The 16,938-nt window shown below is 64.9% G+C and overlaps 2 protein-coding genes across 2 annotated transcripts; both read left to right on the top strand.

The window, feature by feature from the left end:
- Positions 1-10,265: 10,265 nt before the first annotated feature.
- Positions 10,266-12,387, top strand: SYT8 (synaptotagmin 8; the record flags this gene model as incomplete). The annotated part of the gene is made up of 8 exons (XM_080714771.1): positions 10,266-10,359; positions 10,455-10,621; positions 11,044-11,142; positions 11,224-11,382; positions 11,456-11,623; positions 11,736-11,841; positions 11,934-12,067; positions 12,154-12,387. 8 exons carry the CDS (start codon positions 10,266-10,268, stop codon positions 12,385-12,387), a joined length of 1,161 nt encoding a protein of 386 aa, XP_080570897.1.
- Positions 12,388-15,308: 2,921 nt separating this feature from the next.
- TNNI2 (troponin I2, fast skeletal type) lies at positions 15,309-16,537 on the top strand. Its single transcript, XM_080719772.1, has 4 exons — positions 15,309-15,437; positions 15,527-15,616; positions 16,085-16,261; positions 16,337-16,537. Exons 1-4 carry the CDS (start codon positions 15,315-15,317, stop codon positions 16,430-16,432), a joined length of 486 nt encoding a protein of 161 aa, XP_080575898.1. The 5' UTR covers positions 15,309-15,314; the 3' UTR covers positions 16,433-16,537.
- Positions 16,538-16,938: the final 401 nt, after the last annotated feature.

The raw sequence follows: 16,938 nt of genomic DNA, 5'->3' as shown, positions 1-16,938 counted from the left end.
ATGGAGACTTTCTATGCAGAAAACAGGTCACTGTGGGCCGGGGGTGCAGGGGGGAGCTCGCATTAGGCAGGGCCCCAGGACAGCCATCCAGGAGGAGGAGGGTCAGGCTGTGGCCTGTGCTAGAGGGGCCTAGTGGAGGCCTGTGTACAGAAGGGGGCGCCCACACTCCTGCCAGGCGGCCAGGGCTGGGCGGCAGGGCGGAGCCAGGCCAGCGGGCGGGCAGGCGGGCGGGTGGGAGGGAAGCAGGGGTCGGGAGTGGGAGGTCAGGCCGCTTCCAGGAGCAGCCGGCAAACAGCAGGGGGAGCTGGGAGCCAGGCGACCCTGTGCACTATAGGCTACTCCGTCGTCCCATCCACCCTGTGGGATGGGTCCCGGCCCCGATTCAGGCGCTGCCAGGACACACCACCTACAGACTGCTGGCCAGGCAGGGAGAAGGGCCCAGGGCTCTCAGATGACCTGACCCCACCCACCCCAGACCCCCAAGCCCCAGCGAGGGCTGGTGGAGGCTCTCCCCTGGGCTGTAGCGAGGGACCAGGCTCTCCTCTGGGCTGCAGTGAGGACTCAGGCCAGGATGGACGATGGGCCTGTGGCGGCCCAAGCCCTTACTCTCTGAGCTTGCTGGCCACTGCATTGAACTACAAGTGACCACAGCCTTGGTCATGGGCCCACACGGCACTCCCCACATGGTGGGGTCTCCACAGAATGGGGTCTCCCCCCACAACCCCACATGGCGGGGTTCCTACTGAATGGGGTTTACACACAGCGGGGTCCCCTCACAGCCACGTTGGGATTCCCCACATGGCAGGTTTACCACACAGCAGGGCCTCCTCACTGTGGCTGCAGGAGGAAGGCAGGACCCGTGGGGTTCTGGTTCCTCCAAGCCTATCAGCCAAGTTTCAGGAAAGCCTTGCCTGCCTCCCCTTTCTCCCCCCAAAAAGCCACCAGCCCGTCTAGAAGGGGCTCCCGGTCCACCCTGCCAGAAACTCAGATGAGGAGAGCCCAGGAGGCCAGGCCTCTGAGCCCACCCGCAGGGGACACAGGCGGCCTGGGCCCGCAGAGACCAAGTCAGGCCGCGACAGCAGGGTGCTCCAAACTGGGGGTCTGAACCCCCAGTTCCTGAGAAAGAGGGTCAGTTGGGAGACACCAGCACTCTCCCCCATCTGAGCTGCCCTAGAGAACATAGCCAGCTCCTGTGGACAGCCTGGACAGTCCCCCTCACGCCAGAGCACGAGGTCGGTGCCCCACAGACACCCAGCCCTCTGCCTCACAGACGCCCTGGGCAGTGGCACCCGGCCTGCTTCTGAGTATCCCAGGTGATGCTACGTGTCTATTCCTCTTTACCCCCGACCTCCAGGAGTCTGGTGACTGGGAGGCCATAAAGGCCGAGCCAATGGCTGTCCTTCAGCGTGCTGGGCAGGACGGGGGTCTGCAGCCAGAGACCCACCTCCCTAGGTCCTCACAGCACAAACGGTCCCCATCAGGGCTGGAGAGGGGCAGGGTCTGCAGCCGCTGAGGTGAGACCCCCATTGTCCATCTCTGCCCTGCCAGTGCTGACCGGCCCAGCCCCGGAGGCCCCCCTTTCTGGCCAGGCAGCCTCGTCAGGAAATGGCGGACGCGGTGGAGGGCTCTGGAACATTCCTCCCACCCTGCATTCCGCTGGCAGCCAGGCCAGGACGTGGGGCTGGGCTTCGCACCCCCGTGTCCCGCTGGCTGGCGGACACTGTGTGCACAGGACAGGATTTGATCGCATGCCCCAAACCGAGGGTCCCGCTCTTCCCCACGCCGCCCCCCTTGGCCGCCCGAGGCCCCCGTCGGTGCTAGCACCGTTTGCCTTGGCCCCCCGCCAAACCCAGGAATGTGCCTGCTGGCTGTACAGCAGCTGTTTCTGGAACAGGGTCGACAATACACAGACTGTCTTTGAGACGGGGGCGGACGGGGTGCAGGCTGCCCAGAGCCACGCATGAATAGCTCACAGGGGCCCGGGACAGGGATGGATGGCTCCACCCGGGCCGAGACACCCCTGAATGGGCTCGGGGCTTCCAAAGACGCAGTACAGCTTGGAATGGCCACCCGGGAGCCCCAACCTGGGACGTGAGCTACGTGAGGTCGGGGAGGAGGCAGCCGAGCGGCCCTGGTGGATGGGGATCAGGGTGCCCCAATACTCAGGGCTGGGCACAGAGATGCGCTTAGGCAGAACAACCGCGCCCTGACACAGGCCCAGAGGGCCTGTCACCCAGCCTCCTTTGTATCAGGCACAAAACACTAGGAAGTCATAGTTTGGGGGCTCAGGACCCTCGTGTTTATAGGTACCAAGAAACTCAGCCGGGCATGGACGCACGCCTGGCATCCTGGTACCGGGGAGGCTGAGGCAGGAGGTTCCCAGCCAGCCTCAGCGATGCCCTCCGCAACTTAGTGAGACCCTGTTTAAAAGTAAAAAGAATAAAATAGGGTTGGGGAAGTAGCTCAGAGGTAGAACGCCCCTGACTTCCATCCCCAGCACTGCACACACAAGAAATCAAGGCACTCATGGTTATGGGGCTCAAGGCACTCGTGGTTACGGGGGGTATAACACACTCGTGGTTATGGGGTTCAAGACACTCATGGTTATGGGGCTCAAGGCACTCATGATTATAAGGATCAAGACACTTGTAGTTATGGGGGCTCAAGACACTTGTGGCTAAGGGGGTGCAACACACTTGTGGTTATGGGGGCTCAAGACATTCATGGTTATGGAGCTTAAGATACTTGTAGGCAGAGAGAGAGAGAGAGGAGAGAGAGAGAGAGAGAGAGAGAGAGAGAGAGAGAGAGAGAGAGGAAGAGGGAGAGAGAAAGAAGAAAGAGAAGGAAAAAAGGGAGATGGATTCTTGGGCCAGTGGGGTTCAGGTCCCCCCGGTGCTGCTCGGATGGGGGTGTCTTCAGACCTCCAGGGAAGGGCATGAACCCCGGAGGCTCAGGAGGTGAGGCCGCCTGCCTGGCGCCGCGCGTGAACAGGGCCAGAGCAGGATGAAAGGGGACTCACACCGCCAGCCGCCGCAGATGATGGATGAGCAGCGGGATCCAAAGACGCAGCAGAACTTGGACGGGGCCGCGGGGCCCCTCTCCGGGATGTGGGCTTACGTGAGAGACGGGCGGTGGGGCTCTGGCTGCCAAAGCCCCTGATGGATGGGGACAAGCTGTCCAAACCTTGGACGTGGGCTCTTGCGCTATGGCTCACGTCGGCCGGCACTCTGCGGGGTGGGCTTGGGACGCTCAGGTGATGGGTGGGCAGGCTGGAGACCCTGGAAACTGGGCACAGAGGACCTGTGGGTGGCCCGTGACGTCTCCAGTACCCAGACATCCTGAGGAGTGGGGATCAGGCCACCAGATACCCAGTAAAGCAAGGTCACGGAGAAGGGTCAGGCTGCAGTCAGGCCAGGAGAGGAGGGCGAGTGTCATGGATGTGGAGGGTGGCCACAGTGCCCACACAGGCGTGGTGCAGGGGAAGGGATGGGCTGTGTCTAGCCTCAGGTGGCCAGGGTGGTCTGGGGGTAGGGGGCACCCTGGAGACAGGGCTCCTGCGCATCTGTACCGATAGGATGAAGGGTCAGACCCTCACGCAGGGGTGAGGGGCAGCCGAGTCTCCCGGGGTGGGCCCTTGGGATGCTGGGGTGCAAGGCTCCCAGACACTGGAGGAGTGGGCAGCAGGTCTCCAGCATATAGTCAGGTGCTGTCCAGGGGAGCAGAGTGCAGGCATCAGAATGCTGGGGAGGGGTCGTGGAGAAGTCATCTGATTCCCTAGGGAATGGGTACAGGCCCCATGGCCCCACAGTGGTCCACAGCGCTCAGAGAAGGCAGAGGTGTCCAGGGTGGGCACCGAGAGACCAACCTGAAACTCAGCTCTCCAGCAGAGTGGGGTGTGGGGACCAGCGCTCAGACCGTGGGGCACAGGGGCGGACACTCAGAACAACGGGGTGCAGGGACCAGACACTCAAGCTAAGTGGGGCACAGTGACCAGGCATGCAGGCCAGTGAGGTACCGAGACCAGTCACTCAGACTGATGGGGTGGAGGGACCACCCCAGCTATTGAGGCACAGGGTCAGATGCTCAGACCGATGGGGTATAGAAATCAGACAGGCCAGCGGGGCACAGAGACCAGACACTCAGGTTAAGAGGGTACAGGGGCCAGACTCAGGCTAACGAGGTACAGCAATCCAGGTGCTCAGATAGCGGGGTGCAGGAAGACCTTCAGACTTGGGGTACAGGGATCAGACAGTCTGTTGGGGCGTGGGGGCCAGAGCCTAGGCCCACCTGGCACAGGAATGCAGCCAGGGGCCCCCGGGGAGGGCTCGGCTCCCCCAGACGCAGGTACACAGTCCAGACACCTGGGCGGCTGGGGCGGCGGCGGCCCAGCACCGCATGAATGGTGCACAGACAGCAAGACAAGGCTGAATGGGACACCCTCAGCCGTGCGAAGGCGAGGGCGCCGTGCGGCCAAAACCACAGGAACGGGCCGGCCCGGCACGCAGCCCCGTGCCGCTTGTCAATGGGGGATTCAGCGGGCTCCGCCAGTTGGTACAGGCTGTCCAGGACCCTGGCGGCCATAGAACAGACTGTCCCTGTTCCCAGGCCAACAGGGGCCCGCAGCCAGGGCTACACAGGTACTCTGGAGATCAGGGCCGTGCCCCATGCACACCAGCACAGGGTGGAGACACTGACTCCAGGGGTCCTCAGAGTAAAGAGGGAACCCCAGACAAGGTGAACGGGGTCCCCGCGGAGGCTTGCGAGGAATGAGGCCTGGGGGGAGGCGGTGAATAGGGGAGACTGCTTAGGACAGATGGAGTATGTGTCCCCATTCTTCCAAGAGCATGAGTGATTCCTCTAGACACTCCAGGACACGGCTCTCTGCCCCGGAAACCCAGAGGCAGATTCTCAGGAGACGGGTGCTCTGCCCAACGGACCGGCAATGCAGCGTCGTCTTCAGAGTGGGGTGCAGGTGGCCGATGCTGGGATGATGGCACGGCATCCCTCAGCTCAGATGGGACAGGGTTCCTAGGTACTCAGATGATGGAGAGCCCTCCCTGGTTCTGGGAGGATGGGCACAGCCTCCCCGGGTGCCCAATGATGGGGTACACTCTCCCTGGGCACCCGGGGGTGGGTTATAGTCTCCCTTGATCCCCAAGTTATGAGCACAGACTCCTTGGGTGCCTGGGTGATGGGGTACAGCCTCCCTGGGTGCCTAGGTGATTGGGTACAGTCTACCTGGGTGTCTGGGTAATGGGGTCTAGTCTCTCTGAGTGCCCATGTGCTGGGGTACAGTCTCCCTGGATGTCAGGGTGCTGGGGTACAATGTCCTAGGTGCTCAAGTGATGGGGTACAGTCCCTTTGGGTGCCCAGGTGATGGGATATAGTTTTCTTGGGTTCCTGGGTGATGAGTAACAGTCTTCCTGGTTGCCTGGGTGATGGGGTACAGTCTCCTGTGTGCCTGGGTGGTGGGGTAGTCTCTCTGGTGCTCAGGTGCTGGGGTACAGTGTCTCTGGATGCCTGGGTGATGGGGTACAGTGTCCTTGGATGCCCTGGTGATGGGGCATAGCCTCCCTGGATGCCCAGGTAATGGGGTACACTCTCCCTGGATGCCTGGATGATGGGGCACAGTCTCCCTGGACACCCAGGTGATGGGGCACAGCCTTCCTGGATGCTCAGATGATGAGGTACACTCTCCCTGGTGCTGGGGCACAGTCTCCTTGGATGCCAGGTTCTGGGGCACAGTCTCCCTGGATGCCCGGATGCTGGGGTGCAGCTTCTCCAGGGGCTGGAGTGATGGGCACAGGTTTCCTCAGGTGCTTGAGTGTTGGGGTGCAGCCTGAGGCAAAGGTGACTGTATGCACACCAGTCCGGAGGCAGGCGGTCTCAGGGCACCGGTTGACAGGGCCGCTAGGCCACCCAGGGCCCAGGTGAAGGGGGTGCCCAGCCGGTCGGGGACACGGTGGGGTCAGCGCAGGCAGAGAACACGCGTGCCGACCCAGCACATCTCACCCGTCCGTGCCAGCAGCTCAGGGCTCCCCAGCCAGAGCCCGCCGTGTGTTCCAACCTCAAACATTCCCCAGGCGCCCTCAAAGGAAGCGCCCCCGGCCAGGAGCCCCGCCAGGGTCTCCGTGGGGCTGCCGACTGCCAAGCCGCCGTCTCGGGGGCCGGGGGGCTGGCCGCGGGGCTGGCCGCAGGCTGCCAGCTGTTTGGTCTTCTCCTTCTGCCCAGGAACCTCAGACGCCGTCTCGCCTCAGAGGCGCCCTTATTCTGGAGAGGCACAAAGAGTGTACAGAGAGGGCTGCGGAGATGCTCCCGGGGCACGTAGTCCAGCTGCGCGCTGGGGCCCCCGACCCCCAGCACACAGGCTCCTGCTTGCCTGGATGCCCTCGTGGGCCCGGACTTTGCCTCAGTTACTTCAAGTCCCTCTCACCCCAGCTGGCTCAGACCCGGGCAGCCCCAGCCCCTGCAGGGTGGTGGGGATGCCCACATGCCAGAGCCTTTGGGAGCACTGCACACAGGCACCCCACCACCACCACACGGTGGCCCCAACATCCCCAGCCTGGGTCTCGGCCGGGGCCGGGCCTGGTATAGCCGGTTCTGTGTTAAGCATTAACCAGCCCACGCTTGGCTGTGGGAGCAGATAAGGGGTTTGGTGAGGCACCCAGGCCTGGAACCTAGCATGGCCAGACCAGACCAGCTGACCCGGGCACCATGGTGGAGCTCAGACAGACAGCCCACCCTGGCCCAGCTGGAGCAACAGCCACTGAGCCCCGGCTGCACCAAGGACTTGGGCCTGCTGACTCCTGGGCTTCACAGGAGAGGGGAACCATGGACTCAAGGGATGTGTCAGCCCTGCTAGAGCAAAGGGCAGACAGGATATTCTCCGGGGCCTGGAAGCTGGGCAGCAGCAGGACAAGCAGGCCCACGCTGTCCCTGTGTAAGCCCCCAGCAGCGCCCGAGGCTCACCTGTCCAGTGGAGCTTCAGTGCCAGGAGGCACATTCAATCAGCGGCCATGACTCCGGCCTACGCGACGTACCAATCCCCACGAGTCAAGCAAGCCCACCCCTAACAAAACTTGGGCCCTTCTGCAAACCATGGCAGGGCTCTGGGTACCCCCATCCCCGAGGGGTCCCAGAGATAGTGTGGAACCCAGACTCTAAGCCCTGGACTTCAGGGGACATTTCTCCCTGAGGGAGTTCCCAGTCCCTTCAGGCCAGCAGTTCCGGCCATGAGGTGGGGCTCCCCGAAGCCCTGCCCCCCACAGCCCTTCCTCCCCACTGGGACTTTCTTAATCACCGGGCACAGAGCGAACGCCGGGCTCCAGTCACTGGCTCCAGCCCCAGGCTCCGAGTTCTGTTGAGGGGGGCCGACCTCCTGGTGGCCCGGGTCCGAGAGGAAGGCCCGAGGCCGCTGGCCACACGGGTGCCGGGCATCAGGTGAGAGCCGTGTTCCCGGGACTTGAAAGGTCTTGCTTTTCAGGAGGAAAGAATCCCTCTGGGGCACACAAGCTCTGTCGGTGAAGGGAACTAGGTGGCACCTAACTAAAAGTCGTAAGAGCCCCAGTTGGACTGGCTGGAGTGGGAGAAAAGGTTCAGAGGCTTCTCTGCCTGGTCTGGCTGGGGGGGATCACAGGGGGAATCCAGCACCAACTCACACTGCTTGGTCCGGGGGTCAGGGAGGGCTCCCCAGAGGAGGTGGGCTCGGCAGGCCTTGCAGGGCTAGCGGGATCAGAATGTGGTGGGACGGGGGTCGTGGGAGCTAAACTGGCCACAGCAAGAACAAGATTGTTCCTTCGAAGAGCAGAGCAGAGAGGCAGGAAAGGAGCCCGAGAGGCTGGGGGCCTCCCTTTGGGAAAGACTCCGGTGTCCCTTTCCTGGAGATGCAGCCCCGAGGCCTAGAGTGGCCTGAGCTCACGAGGTTCATGGACACAGACAAGCAACAGGATGAATGCCTGCCCTTGGGGATGGTCAGCTCCAGGCCAACCCGGCCGGCACCGCTGAGGGTTCCTGGGCTGAGCTGGCAACCAGAGTGCTCCCTTGGAGAGGAGTGCTCCCTCGGGGCTGCACCCCTTCTGCTCAGGCTCCTGGTGCCCCCCCAAACCCAGGTGTTCAGGCTTGAGGTCCTGGTTGGCAGGGACCAGAGGCGTGGACAGCGCCACCTGGTGGTTGCTCACAGACCTGAACCTTTAGCACCATGGGGACCCAGCGGGCCAGCGGGACCCTGAGCTTCCCAAGCCTCAGGGATCTCCCTGCCCAGCAGCCGGTGTACCCTGGATCCTCCAGGGCCAATTTCCAGTCAAACCCCAGGGTCCTCTTCAGGCAGGCTGCACCAAATCAGGGTTTCTGGGCCCTGCCCTGCTCCAACCCACCTGTGCTTAGACTATGGAGGCGCCCCCCCCCCCCATCGAGACGGCAGAGAGAGGCGGAGGTGCGGGCACAGGCAGATGGAGCCTATCTTCATGCTTTTCCTGGAATTCTCAACTGCAGAAACCTCAAGCAAGGCAACTTTGGTCAGAATGTGCATCACCTTGGAAAGGGTGGCTTTGTGCAGGGAGCCCGCTGGTCCGACTCTGGCCAGTCTGGCGGGCTGTCCTGCTGCGGGAGCCTCTGAGGATCCCCCTCTGACTCCTTCCAGCACAGACACTGGGGGTGCTCTGCCCACCTGGGAGCCCCCCAGGAGCTCAGGGCGTGAGGAGGCCAAGTGGACAGAGGGGCTGCCCAGCACTGGGGGCCCTTGGCACACCCTCCTCCATCTGTGGACACCTTGCCAAGGGGCCCCCGACCAAATTATAGCAGGGTCCATAACCAACCATGAACCAGCGACTTGCTTTTGCAGCCCCAGTGCGGAGTGAGAATGTACAGCCTCTTGTTAAAAACCAAGAATTTCAGCCGGGCGTGGTGACTTAAATCCCAGCATTCGGAGGCTGAGACCAGAGGATCGTGGCTCACGGACAGCCTCAGCTACTTAGTGAGGCCCTCTGCAACTTAGTGAGACCCTGTTTTCCAATAAAGAATAAAAAATAGGGCTGGGGGGTGTAGCTCGGAGGTCGAATGCCCCTGGGTTCCACCCCCAGATCCGCAAAAAAAAAAAAAATTTCAAAAGGTGACCCCAGGCATTTGAGGGGCCCCTCAGTGGGAGTGGGGGGCTGTGCTGCAGGATGTGGTCCCAGAAGTGAACCCCAGCCTCCCTTTCCCTTTCGGGGACCTAGGAGGTCTCCTATGAGACCCTCTGCTATGGGGCCTTACTGAACTCAAGGCCCTTACCTGGAAGCCCCACAGGTCCACCTATTGGAGGCCCCTCGTGAAAGACAGCCCCCCACCGCCCTGCTGAACTGCAGCCCCCCCTCTGGGCACTGAGGGGAGAGGGGCTTTGGGGCCAGCCCATGGGGAGTCTTTCTGTTCTCCCATGCCAGAGACTCTGGCTGGCTGCCGCCTCAACTGCCTCAGGGAAGAGCTAAGCTGGAACGCAACCCCTCCTCTGGGGTCACAGGGGCTCCCCAGCCCCCAGCTGGGGACCCTGCCCTCCCTGCTCACGGGGGAGGAGCCAGCCAGGCCAGGTGTGCTCCCTCCCCAGCCCCAGGCAGGTGGGGTGCAGGGCCTCCTTCCCACCGCATGCCACGGGCTGGGGGCAGGCAGGCAGGCCGGTCTGGGCAGGTAGCTGAGTCAAGCTGAAGGAATGTTCTGGCGCTCCCAGCTCCACCCTGCCCTGCCTGCCCCACCTCGCCCACTGGTCCCCAGGCGCTGCCGGCCTGGGCCTGTGCCAGGAACCAGCGCACCCAGGCTTGCTCCAACGGGCCCCTACCGGCAGCCAGCCCGCCCCAGGACCCTGGCTCCCTCCCCGTGACCCCGTAGAGCTCTAGCCTAGAGCCCGGGCACAGTGACAGGCCCGTTGTGAACATGTTTGCAAACCACTGTGGTGGGCCTGGATGGGGGGGAGGGCACGATGGCTCTCATGCAAGGAGACCCCGGGGACACACAGGCCCAGGAGAACGGGGCAGACGGCCCTGCATGGGGAGGGCCCTGGGCAAGGGCAGGGGTGGCCTGCGGCTGGGTCTGGGGCAACTCAGCGGGTACTTTGGCAGGGCCCAGTGCCTCCCGCCTTCTGGCTTCCTGTGTTCAGAACCATCGCCCCCGGCCACCCCAGGCTCCCGGCCCTGGCAGACCCAGCACTGGCTGCTGCCGGGTGGGCAGGGCCCCACGGCCACCACCACCGGTGACCCGGCCTCCCATGGCCATGTCCTCCAAGGTAGCAGGGCAGGAAGATGAGGCTCCCGCCAGGGCCCCCCAGCACCCCTGTCCCGGCTGGCACCACAGCGGTGCCCGAGCTCCTTCCGGACCTCATCGCCAGGATCCCCTGTGAGTGGCGGGACCCCAGAGGGGTGTGGGGAAGTCTGGCAGGCGGGAGACCGAGCTGCCACAGAGGTGGCTCAGCCCCCACCGCCTCGTGCCAGGGCCCCGCTGGGCGCTCCTGGTCCTGGCCCTTGCTGTCGGTATCCTCGCGGTCTCCTGTGTGATCTGTGCCATCTGCTGCTGCTGCCGCCGCCACCGCAGGAAGCCACACAAAGGCAAGGAAACCGTGGGCCTGGGCAGTGCCTGCGGCAGCACCACCACCCACCTGGTGAGGAACAGGCACCTGCGCCTTCCCCACCCCAGCCCCGTGCCCGCTCCCCAGGAGACGGGGACCCCTGGTCCAGCCTCTGGAGCTCGGCCCCCAGGGATAGTCTGATCTACCCAGAAGTAGGGCTGGGGAGAGCCTCCCTGGAAGGAGACGCGGATGAGCGAAGGTGAGGGAGACAGACCAGCACTGGGCCATGGGCCATGGGGAGCCACAGCACGTTCTTGAGGAAGGCAGCGAGTGGTGTAACGGATGCTATGTCGGGGGGTTGGTCTGGCCAGCCTTGCAGAGTTGAAATAAAGATGTGAGAGCCCTTGGGCGGCCTGGCCTAGAGGTGGGCGGCTTGATCCACGGGTGGAACCGCTGCCCGGGGCCCCGGGCTCCGATGGAGAGCCTGGTCCCAATGCCCCATTGCTACCCCCCAGGTGCAGCCCGATGTGGACAGCCTGGAGCCGGGCCCAGCAGGCTCTCAGAAGTGGGGGCGCCTGCAGCTGTCTCTGCAGTATGATCTGGGAAGCCAGGAGGTGAGGCGCAGGAGCTGGTGGGCTAAGGGGCTGGACGGGAGGGCGTGCTCAGGAGGGCTGAGCCCACCCTCCGGCTCCCAGATCAGGGTGAGCCTGAAGCAGGCAGCGGACCTCAGGCCGGAGGGCAGCGCTGACCCCTACGCCCGGGTCAGCATCCCCACGCGGGCCGAGTGCAGGCACGAGACCAAGGTGCACCGCGGCACTCTCTGCCCCACCTTCGAGGAGACCTGCAGCTTCCACGTGAGTTCAGGCCTGGCGGGCCAGGGCGGCTGGGGCCAGGGCGGCACAGCCCGGCTCATGGCCCAGCCTGCAGGTCCCGCAGGCGGAGCTGGGCAGAAGCACCCTGCAGGTGTGCCTGCTGGACTTCAAGCGTTTCTCGGACCACGAGCCGCTCGGGGAGCTGAGCCTGCCACTGGGCGCCGTGGATCCGCAGCATGTCCTGGAGCGCTGGTACCAGCTGGGCCCGCCAGGCTCCGCACAGGTGAGGCTGTTGGCCAGCAGGCCGCGGCCCCATGCAGAGCGGGCAGACCGAGGCCGGGTCTCCCCCAGCCGGGCTGGGCCTCCCCGGCTGAAGCCTGGCTCGCTGCCCACAGCCCGAGCAGACCGGGGAGCTGTGCCTCTCACTCCGCTACGTGCCCAGCTCGGGCCGCCTGACCGTGGTGGTGCTGGAGGCCCGCGGCCTGAGCCCGGGACTGGCAGGTGAGAGGCAGGCCTGCGGCTCAGGTGGACAGAGGGCCGGGCCCGTGCTGGGTGCCAGACGTAGGGCCACCTCGTCCTGCTCGTCTTCCCAGAGCCCTACGTGAAGGTCCAGCTCGTGCTAAACCAGAAGAAGTGGAAGAAGAGGAAGACCTCTAGCAGGAGAGGCACAGCTGCGCCCTACTTCAACCAGGCCTTCAGCTTCCATGTACCCTTCAGCCATATCCAGGTGGGTCAGGAGGAAGGCGGGTGGGCGGGGTCCACGGCGGCCACTCTGACTTCGTCTTTCTCCCCCTTGCTGGCCTGTCTCCGCAGAACGTGGACCTGGTTCTGGCCGTCTGGGCCCGCGGCCCGCGGCTCCGGGCCGAGCCTGTAGGCAAGGTGCTGCTGGGCTCCCGGGCCTCCGGCCAGCCCCTGCAACACTGGGCAGACATGCTGGCCCACGCCCGGCGGCCAGTAGCCCAGTGGCACCGCCTGAGGCCTGCCAGGGAGGTGGACAGCATCCTGGCCCTGCAGCCTTGCCTGCGCCTGCCAGTGCCCCGCTCCTGAGGACATCCCGGGCCTCAGTTTCCCCAGGTGAAGCTGTGGCCACCTACGCAGGCCATCCCCCGGGCACCTTTGTAATAAACGCCTTCTCTCCCAGTGTGTGTCTGCCAGAGCCCTGTGCGGCTGGGGCTCATGGTGGGGCTGGGCCACAGCCACACTCCTCCCAAGGACAGGCCAGGTCCTTCTCTCCAGAGTCCTGGGCCCTGAGCCTCTGCCTAAGACCTGACTGACGGTGGTTGGGCACAGCTCCGCTCTGGACCAAACTGGGAAGAGGAGGGGAGGTTGGGATCTTCTATCTGGCAGGGTCTGGAATAGCAGGGTAGGAAGGAGCCAGAGAGACCTGCAAGGACCCCCAGCACTTTCAGGGACCCCCAGCACTTTCAGGGACCCCCAGCACTTTCAGGGACCCCCAGCACTTTCAGGGACCCCCAGCACTTTCAGGGACCCCCAGCACTTTCAGGGATCAGCAGCCTTAGGCCTCCCCTGTGCGAGCAGCAGGGGGCAGTAGACGCCTTCGGAAGGCGCTTGGGGGACTCTGGGGGGGCAGCCCTGGCCGGGAGGCACCTCCTAATCCCCGTGCACCTGGAGGCTTTAGCGCTCCAAACCTCCTGCATCTTGTGTCTCTTCTGATCCCCACGGGGCTGCGGAGCCGTCGGGGCTGCGCCAAGCGCCCCGCCAACTCCGAAAGTGTGCCAAGTCACGGGCCAGGCGCCTCTGCAGGGTGGGGCGTGCAGGGGCGTGGGGGGTGAGGGCCCCGGCCCCGGTGAGGACAACGTGGGCCTGCCCGGGCGGCCGAGGGCCCTAAGCCCCCACGGGTCACGGAGAGGTTCCCAGGGCGTGGTGCCGCTGTCCTGGGTTTGAAGGACATGTTCCAAATTGCCCGTGCCGAGGCACCAGCAGGCAGCCGTGTTGAGGCAGCAGGAGGGGCCCTGATCCTCCCGCAGCACCCCAGGCAGGAATGCAGGTTCATGCAGAGGGGAGCAGCAACCCCCATTCCCATCTGCTCAGGGGCCAGGAGGCTGCTCTGGAGGTCCAGGTCTCCCCCAGGGCCCAGCTTAGGGAAGAGAGGGTAGCAGGTGGCCAGTTTTGCCTGAAGAGTCGGCCCTGGGCTGACGTGGGGGACAGTGGACTGCGGGGGCCGCGTGGAAGTGGGCACCTCACAAGCAGAGAGGGGCGAGGGGCAGCTGTGCAGTGGGACCAGGTGGGCCCGACTCTGACTTGGGCAGACGGCCCTCCAAGTGGCTGAGCCTTCCCCTGACCCTGGAGCTGGGGGCGTCCCAAAGGCAGCACCCCTGTGGCCTTCAGCTCCTTGAAAGAACAAGGGAGGCATCCCGTACTCGTCACCAAGCCCTAAATAGAGCAGCCCAACCCCCCCCCCCAAGACTTCTTGGGCAGGACACGCGGCCAGCGGCGAGCGCCTGGGCTGGGCCAGGCCAAGCGGCCTGGGCAGGTGGGGAGGTCTCTCTGGCTCTCTGTGCCCCCATTGGTCTGAGGAAGACTCCATGCCCTTTCTGAGCAGGGGCCCAGCCTGGGGGAGGCCATTTATACCCCTCCCCCGGGCCCACCAGCCCAACTTGCCGCTGCCCGCCTGACCTCGTTCTTGGACCTGCTGCCCAGACTCCAGGTGAGGCCCAGCCTGGCCCATCGAGGCCGGAGGACAGGGCAGTTTGCCAGCTAGCTTGCCGAGGACTTTCTGAGCAGAGGCTTGGGGGTCTGGGGTCGCTGCCGGCAGCCTTCTCTGGGGGCCCCCGCAGAGCCAGGAGAAGCAGCCATTTGCAGAGGAAGCTAAGATGGGCCAGGGGTCTCGGCCAGGCCTCTCACGGGCGGGCCTCTACTCTGGGGACGGGCAGGAGTTCACGGGTGCAGCAAGCCCAGGACGTGGTGAGCCCCCAGGCCACACCAGGGGCGTCTTCCAGCATGCACTTCAGCCCGGAGCCAAAGGAACAGAGTTAAAAATAACAGCCTGGCGCTGGCAGCCACCTGTGCTGGCCCATCCGCCCCCGTGGGGACAGCTGCAGCTCCTCAGGCCCTGCTTGGACACTTGGGGACACTTTCTCCTCTTACTGATCTCCCTGGGAGTCCCTCCAGGACAGTGCCCTCGAAGGCTGCCGGCGTGGGGCACACAAGGGGGACTGCGAGCCCGAGGCCTGCAGTCCTTGCTGCCTGCGGGTGCCACCTCGGCCTCGTGCGGGACAGGCCCTGACACCTCGGCTCTCTCCCCACAGGCTCGGAGCTCCGGACCTCAGGATGGGGGAGTAAGTGTACCCGCTGCAGGCCCCGACGCCCACCCTCCACTCCCTGGGATGGGGCACCTCCCCAGCCACGGCCCTAACCTGTCTTTTCTCTCCCCTCTCCACCTGCCCTTCCTCCCGGGACAGTGAGGAGGTGAGTACCTTTGGGAGGGACAGGACCCCACTCTGGACAGGCCAGAGGGCCAAGCGCCAAGGCCCCGGGAAGCGCTCCCCCCGGAAGTCACCCCTCCCAGGAAATACCGATGAAAGAGAGGGGAAGTGGCCACCAGGCCTTGCGGGCAGGGGAAGTGGGGCCGGGCCGGACACGGACACGGTCGCTTCTTCTTTCTGCACCCCACGCACCTCCCCGGCCCCTCCCGCCGCCTCTTACAACCACAAGCATGTGTCTCTGCAGCATGGCCCCTGAGCGGGCGCTGGGAGGGGTGGGGGCAGACCCTGGAGGAGGGGGAGAGGACCCTGGGTGGGGCGGAGCAGGCCGTGGATGGGGGCACACAGCCCTGCAGCGCCCTGGCTCCTATGGCCTGACTCTGCCCCTCTGTCCTGCCCTGCAGAAGCGCAACAGGGCCATCACGGCCCGGAGACAGCACCTGAAGGTAGGTACCAACTACAGGGGCTTGGGGGGCCGCGTGGGACCCCGCAGCGCCTCACCGCCCGCCCCCCACCGCCCCGCAGAGTGTCATGCTCCAGATCGCAGCCACGGAGCTGGAGAAGGAGGAGAGCCGCCGGGAGACGGAAAAGCAGAACTACCTGTCGGAGCACTGCCCGCCCCTGCACATCCCGGGCTCCATGGCCGAAGTGCAGGTACCACCCCGCCCCACGCCTCGCCTCCCGGCACCCAGGCCCTTGGTGGGCGCCAGGGAGGCCACCCACGTGCCGCCCGCCCCCCGCAGGAGCTCTGCAAACAGCTGCACGCCAAGATCGACACCGCCGAGGAGGAGAAGTATGACATGGAGGTGAAGGTGCAGAAGAGCAGCAAAGAGGTGGGTGGCACACTTGGAGGCTGAGGCCCGAGGGCCACAGGTTCGAGGCTGGCCTCCTCAACTTCGCGAGACTCTCGGCAACTCCCAGAGACTCTCGTTTCCATGTTTGAAAAGAAGCGGGGAGCCGGGCATGTGGCGCACTCTTGTCATCCCAGCATCTGGGAGGCTGAAACAGGAAGATCGCGGTTGAGGACAGCCTCGGCTACTTAGCGAGGTCCTTTGCAACTCAGTGAGGATAAAGAATGAATGGGGCTGGGGGTGCAGCTCGGAGGTAGAACGCCCCTGGGTTCCATCCCCAGACCTGCAAAAAAAACCGGGCGCTGGAGATGTCACCAAGAGGTAGAACCCCCCACCCCCGGGTGCAATCCACAGGACCACAAAGAGAAAAGGAGCCAAGGAGGAGTGGGGCGCCTGGTGGGGCGGGACGGGGCGGGGCCGCCATCACCCACCTGCCGCCGCCTCCCGCAGCTGGAGGACATGAACCAGAAGCTCTTCGACCTGCGGGGCAAGTTCAAGCGGCCCCCGCTGCGTCGGGTGCGCATGTCGGCCGACGCCATGCTCAAAGCCCTGCTGGGCTCCAAGCACAAGGTGTGCATGGACCTGCGGGCCAACCTGAAACAGGTCAAGAAGGAGGACACCGAAAAGGTAGGCCGCCCGTGCGCGGGGGCCGCCCCGGGGCCCGGCTGGGAGGGTGGGAGCTGAGGCCGCTCTGCCCCCCAGGAGCGGGACCTGCGCGACGTGGGCGACTGGAGAAAGAACATCGAGGAGAAGTCCGGCATGGAGGGCCGGAAGAAGATGTTCGAGTCCGAGTCCTAGGCTGCCCGCTGGCCGGCCCAAACACCCCACACAATGCCTGGCGGAGTGCCCGGCAGCCCAGCCCGGAGGGGCCTGGACTCACCCGCGGGTCAATAAAGGATTCCAATCCCCATGGCTAGTCTGTTTGGTTCTGTGCACCTCCAACCCTGCCCTGGGGTCTCGGCGTGGCCTGTCCCACCATCAGCGGAGTACAGAGAGCAGAGACCACTCGGGGCCGGAGGAGGCCGAGCCAGGAGGCCCCTGCTCACCCCAGTCCCCCTGGGCCGCCCCTGGAGCTGGCGGATGTGGTCAGCGTTGGCAGCCAGGTGGCCCTGAGCTCACGGCAACACCACAGGGCTTGCAGAAAGAGCGGTAGGGGCTTCAGAGAAGCCTTTCTGAGGGCACGAGCCCAGGCCAGTGTCAGGCGTGCCCAGTGCAGGCAGCCCCCCACTCCTCCCAGGTGGCCCCTAGGAGGCCGGAACCTGGGCGCCTCCCCAGCCTCCTCCACGTCGCTCGGGTGGGCATCG

This window comes from Muscardinus avellanarius (genome assembly GCF_963383645.1).
Source record: "Muscardinus avellanarius genome assembly, chromosome: 1".
NCBI classification, from domain to species: domain Eukaryota; kingdom Metazoa; phylum Chordata; class Mammalia; order Rodentia; family Gliridae; genus Muscardinus; species Muscardinus avellanarius.
Note: the sequence above shows the minus strand (reverse complement) of the source record. Positions and strands in the feature narration are given on the sequence as shown.

Coding starts and splice junctions, on each gene's coding strand:
- TNNI2 (XM_080719772.1), top strand. CDS start 15,315: ATGCTCCAGATCGCAGCCACGGAGCTGGAGAAGGAGGAGAGCCGCCGG. Junction 15,438..15,526: donor GCTCCATGGCCGAAGTGCAG/GTACCACCCCGC, acceptor CGCCCCCCGCAG/GAGCTCTGCAAACAGCTGCA. Junction 15,617..16,084: donor TGCAGAAGAGCAGCAAAGAG/GTGGGTGGCACA, acceptor CGCCTCCCGCAG/CTGGAGGACATGAACCAGAA.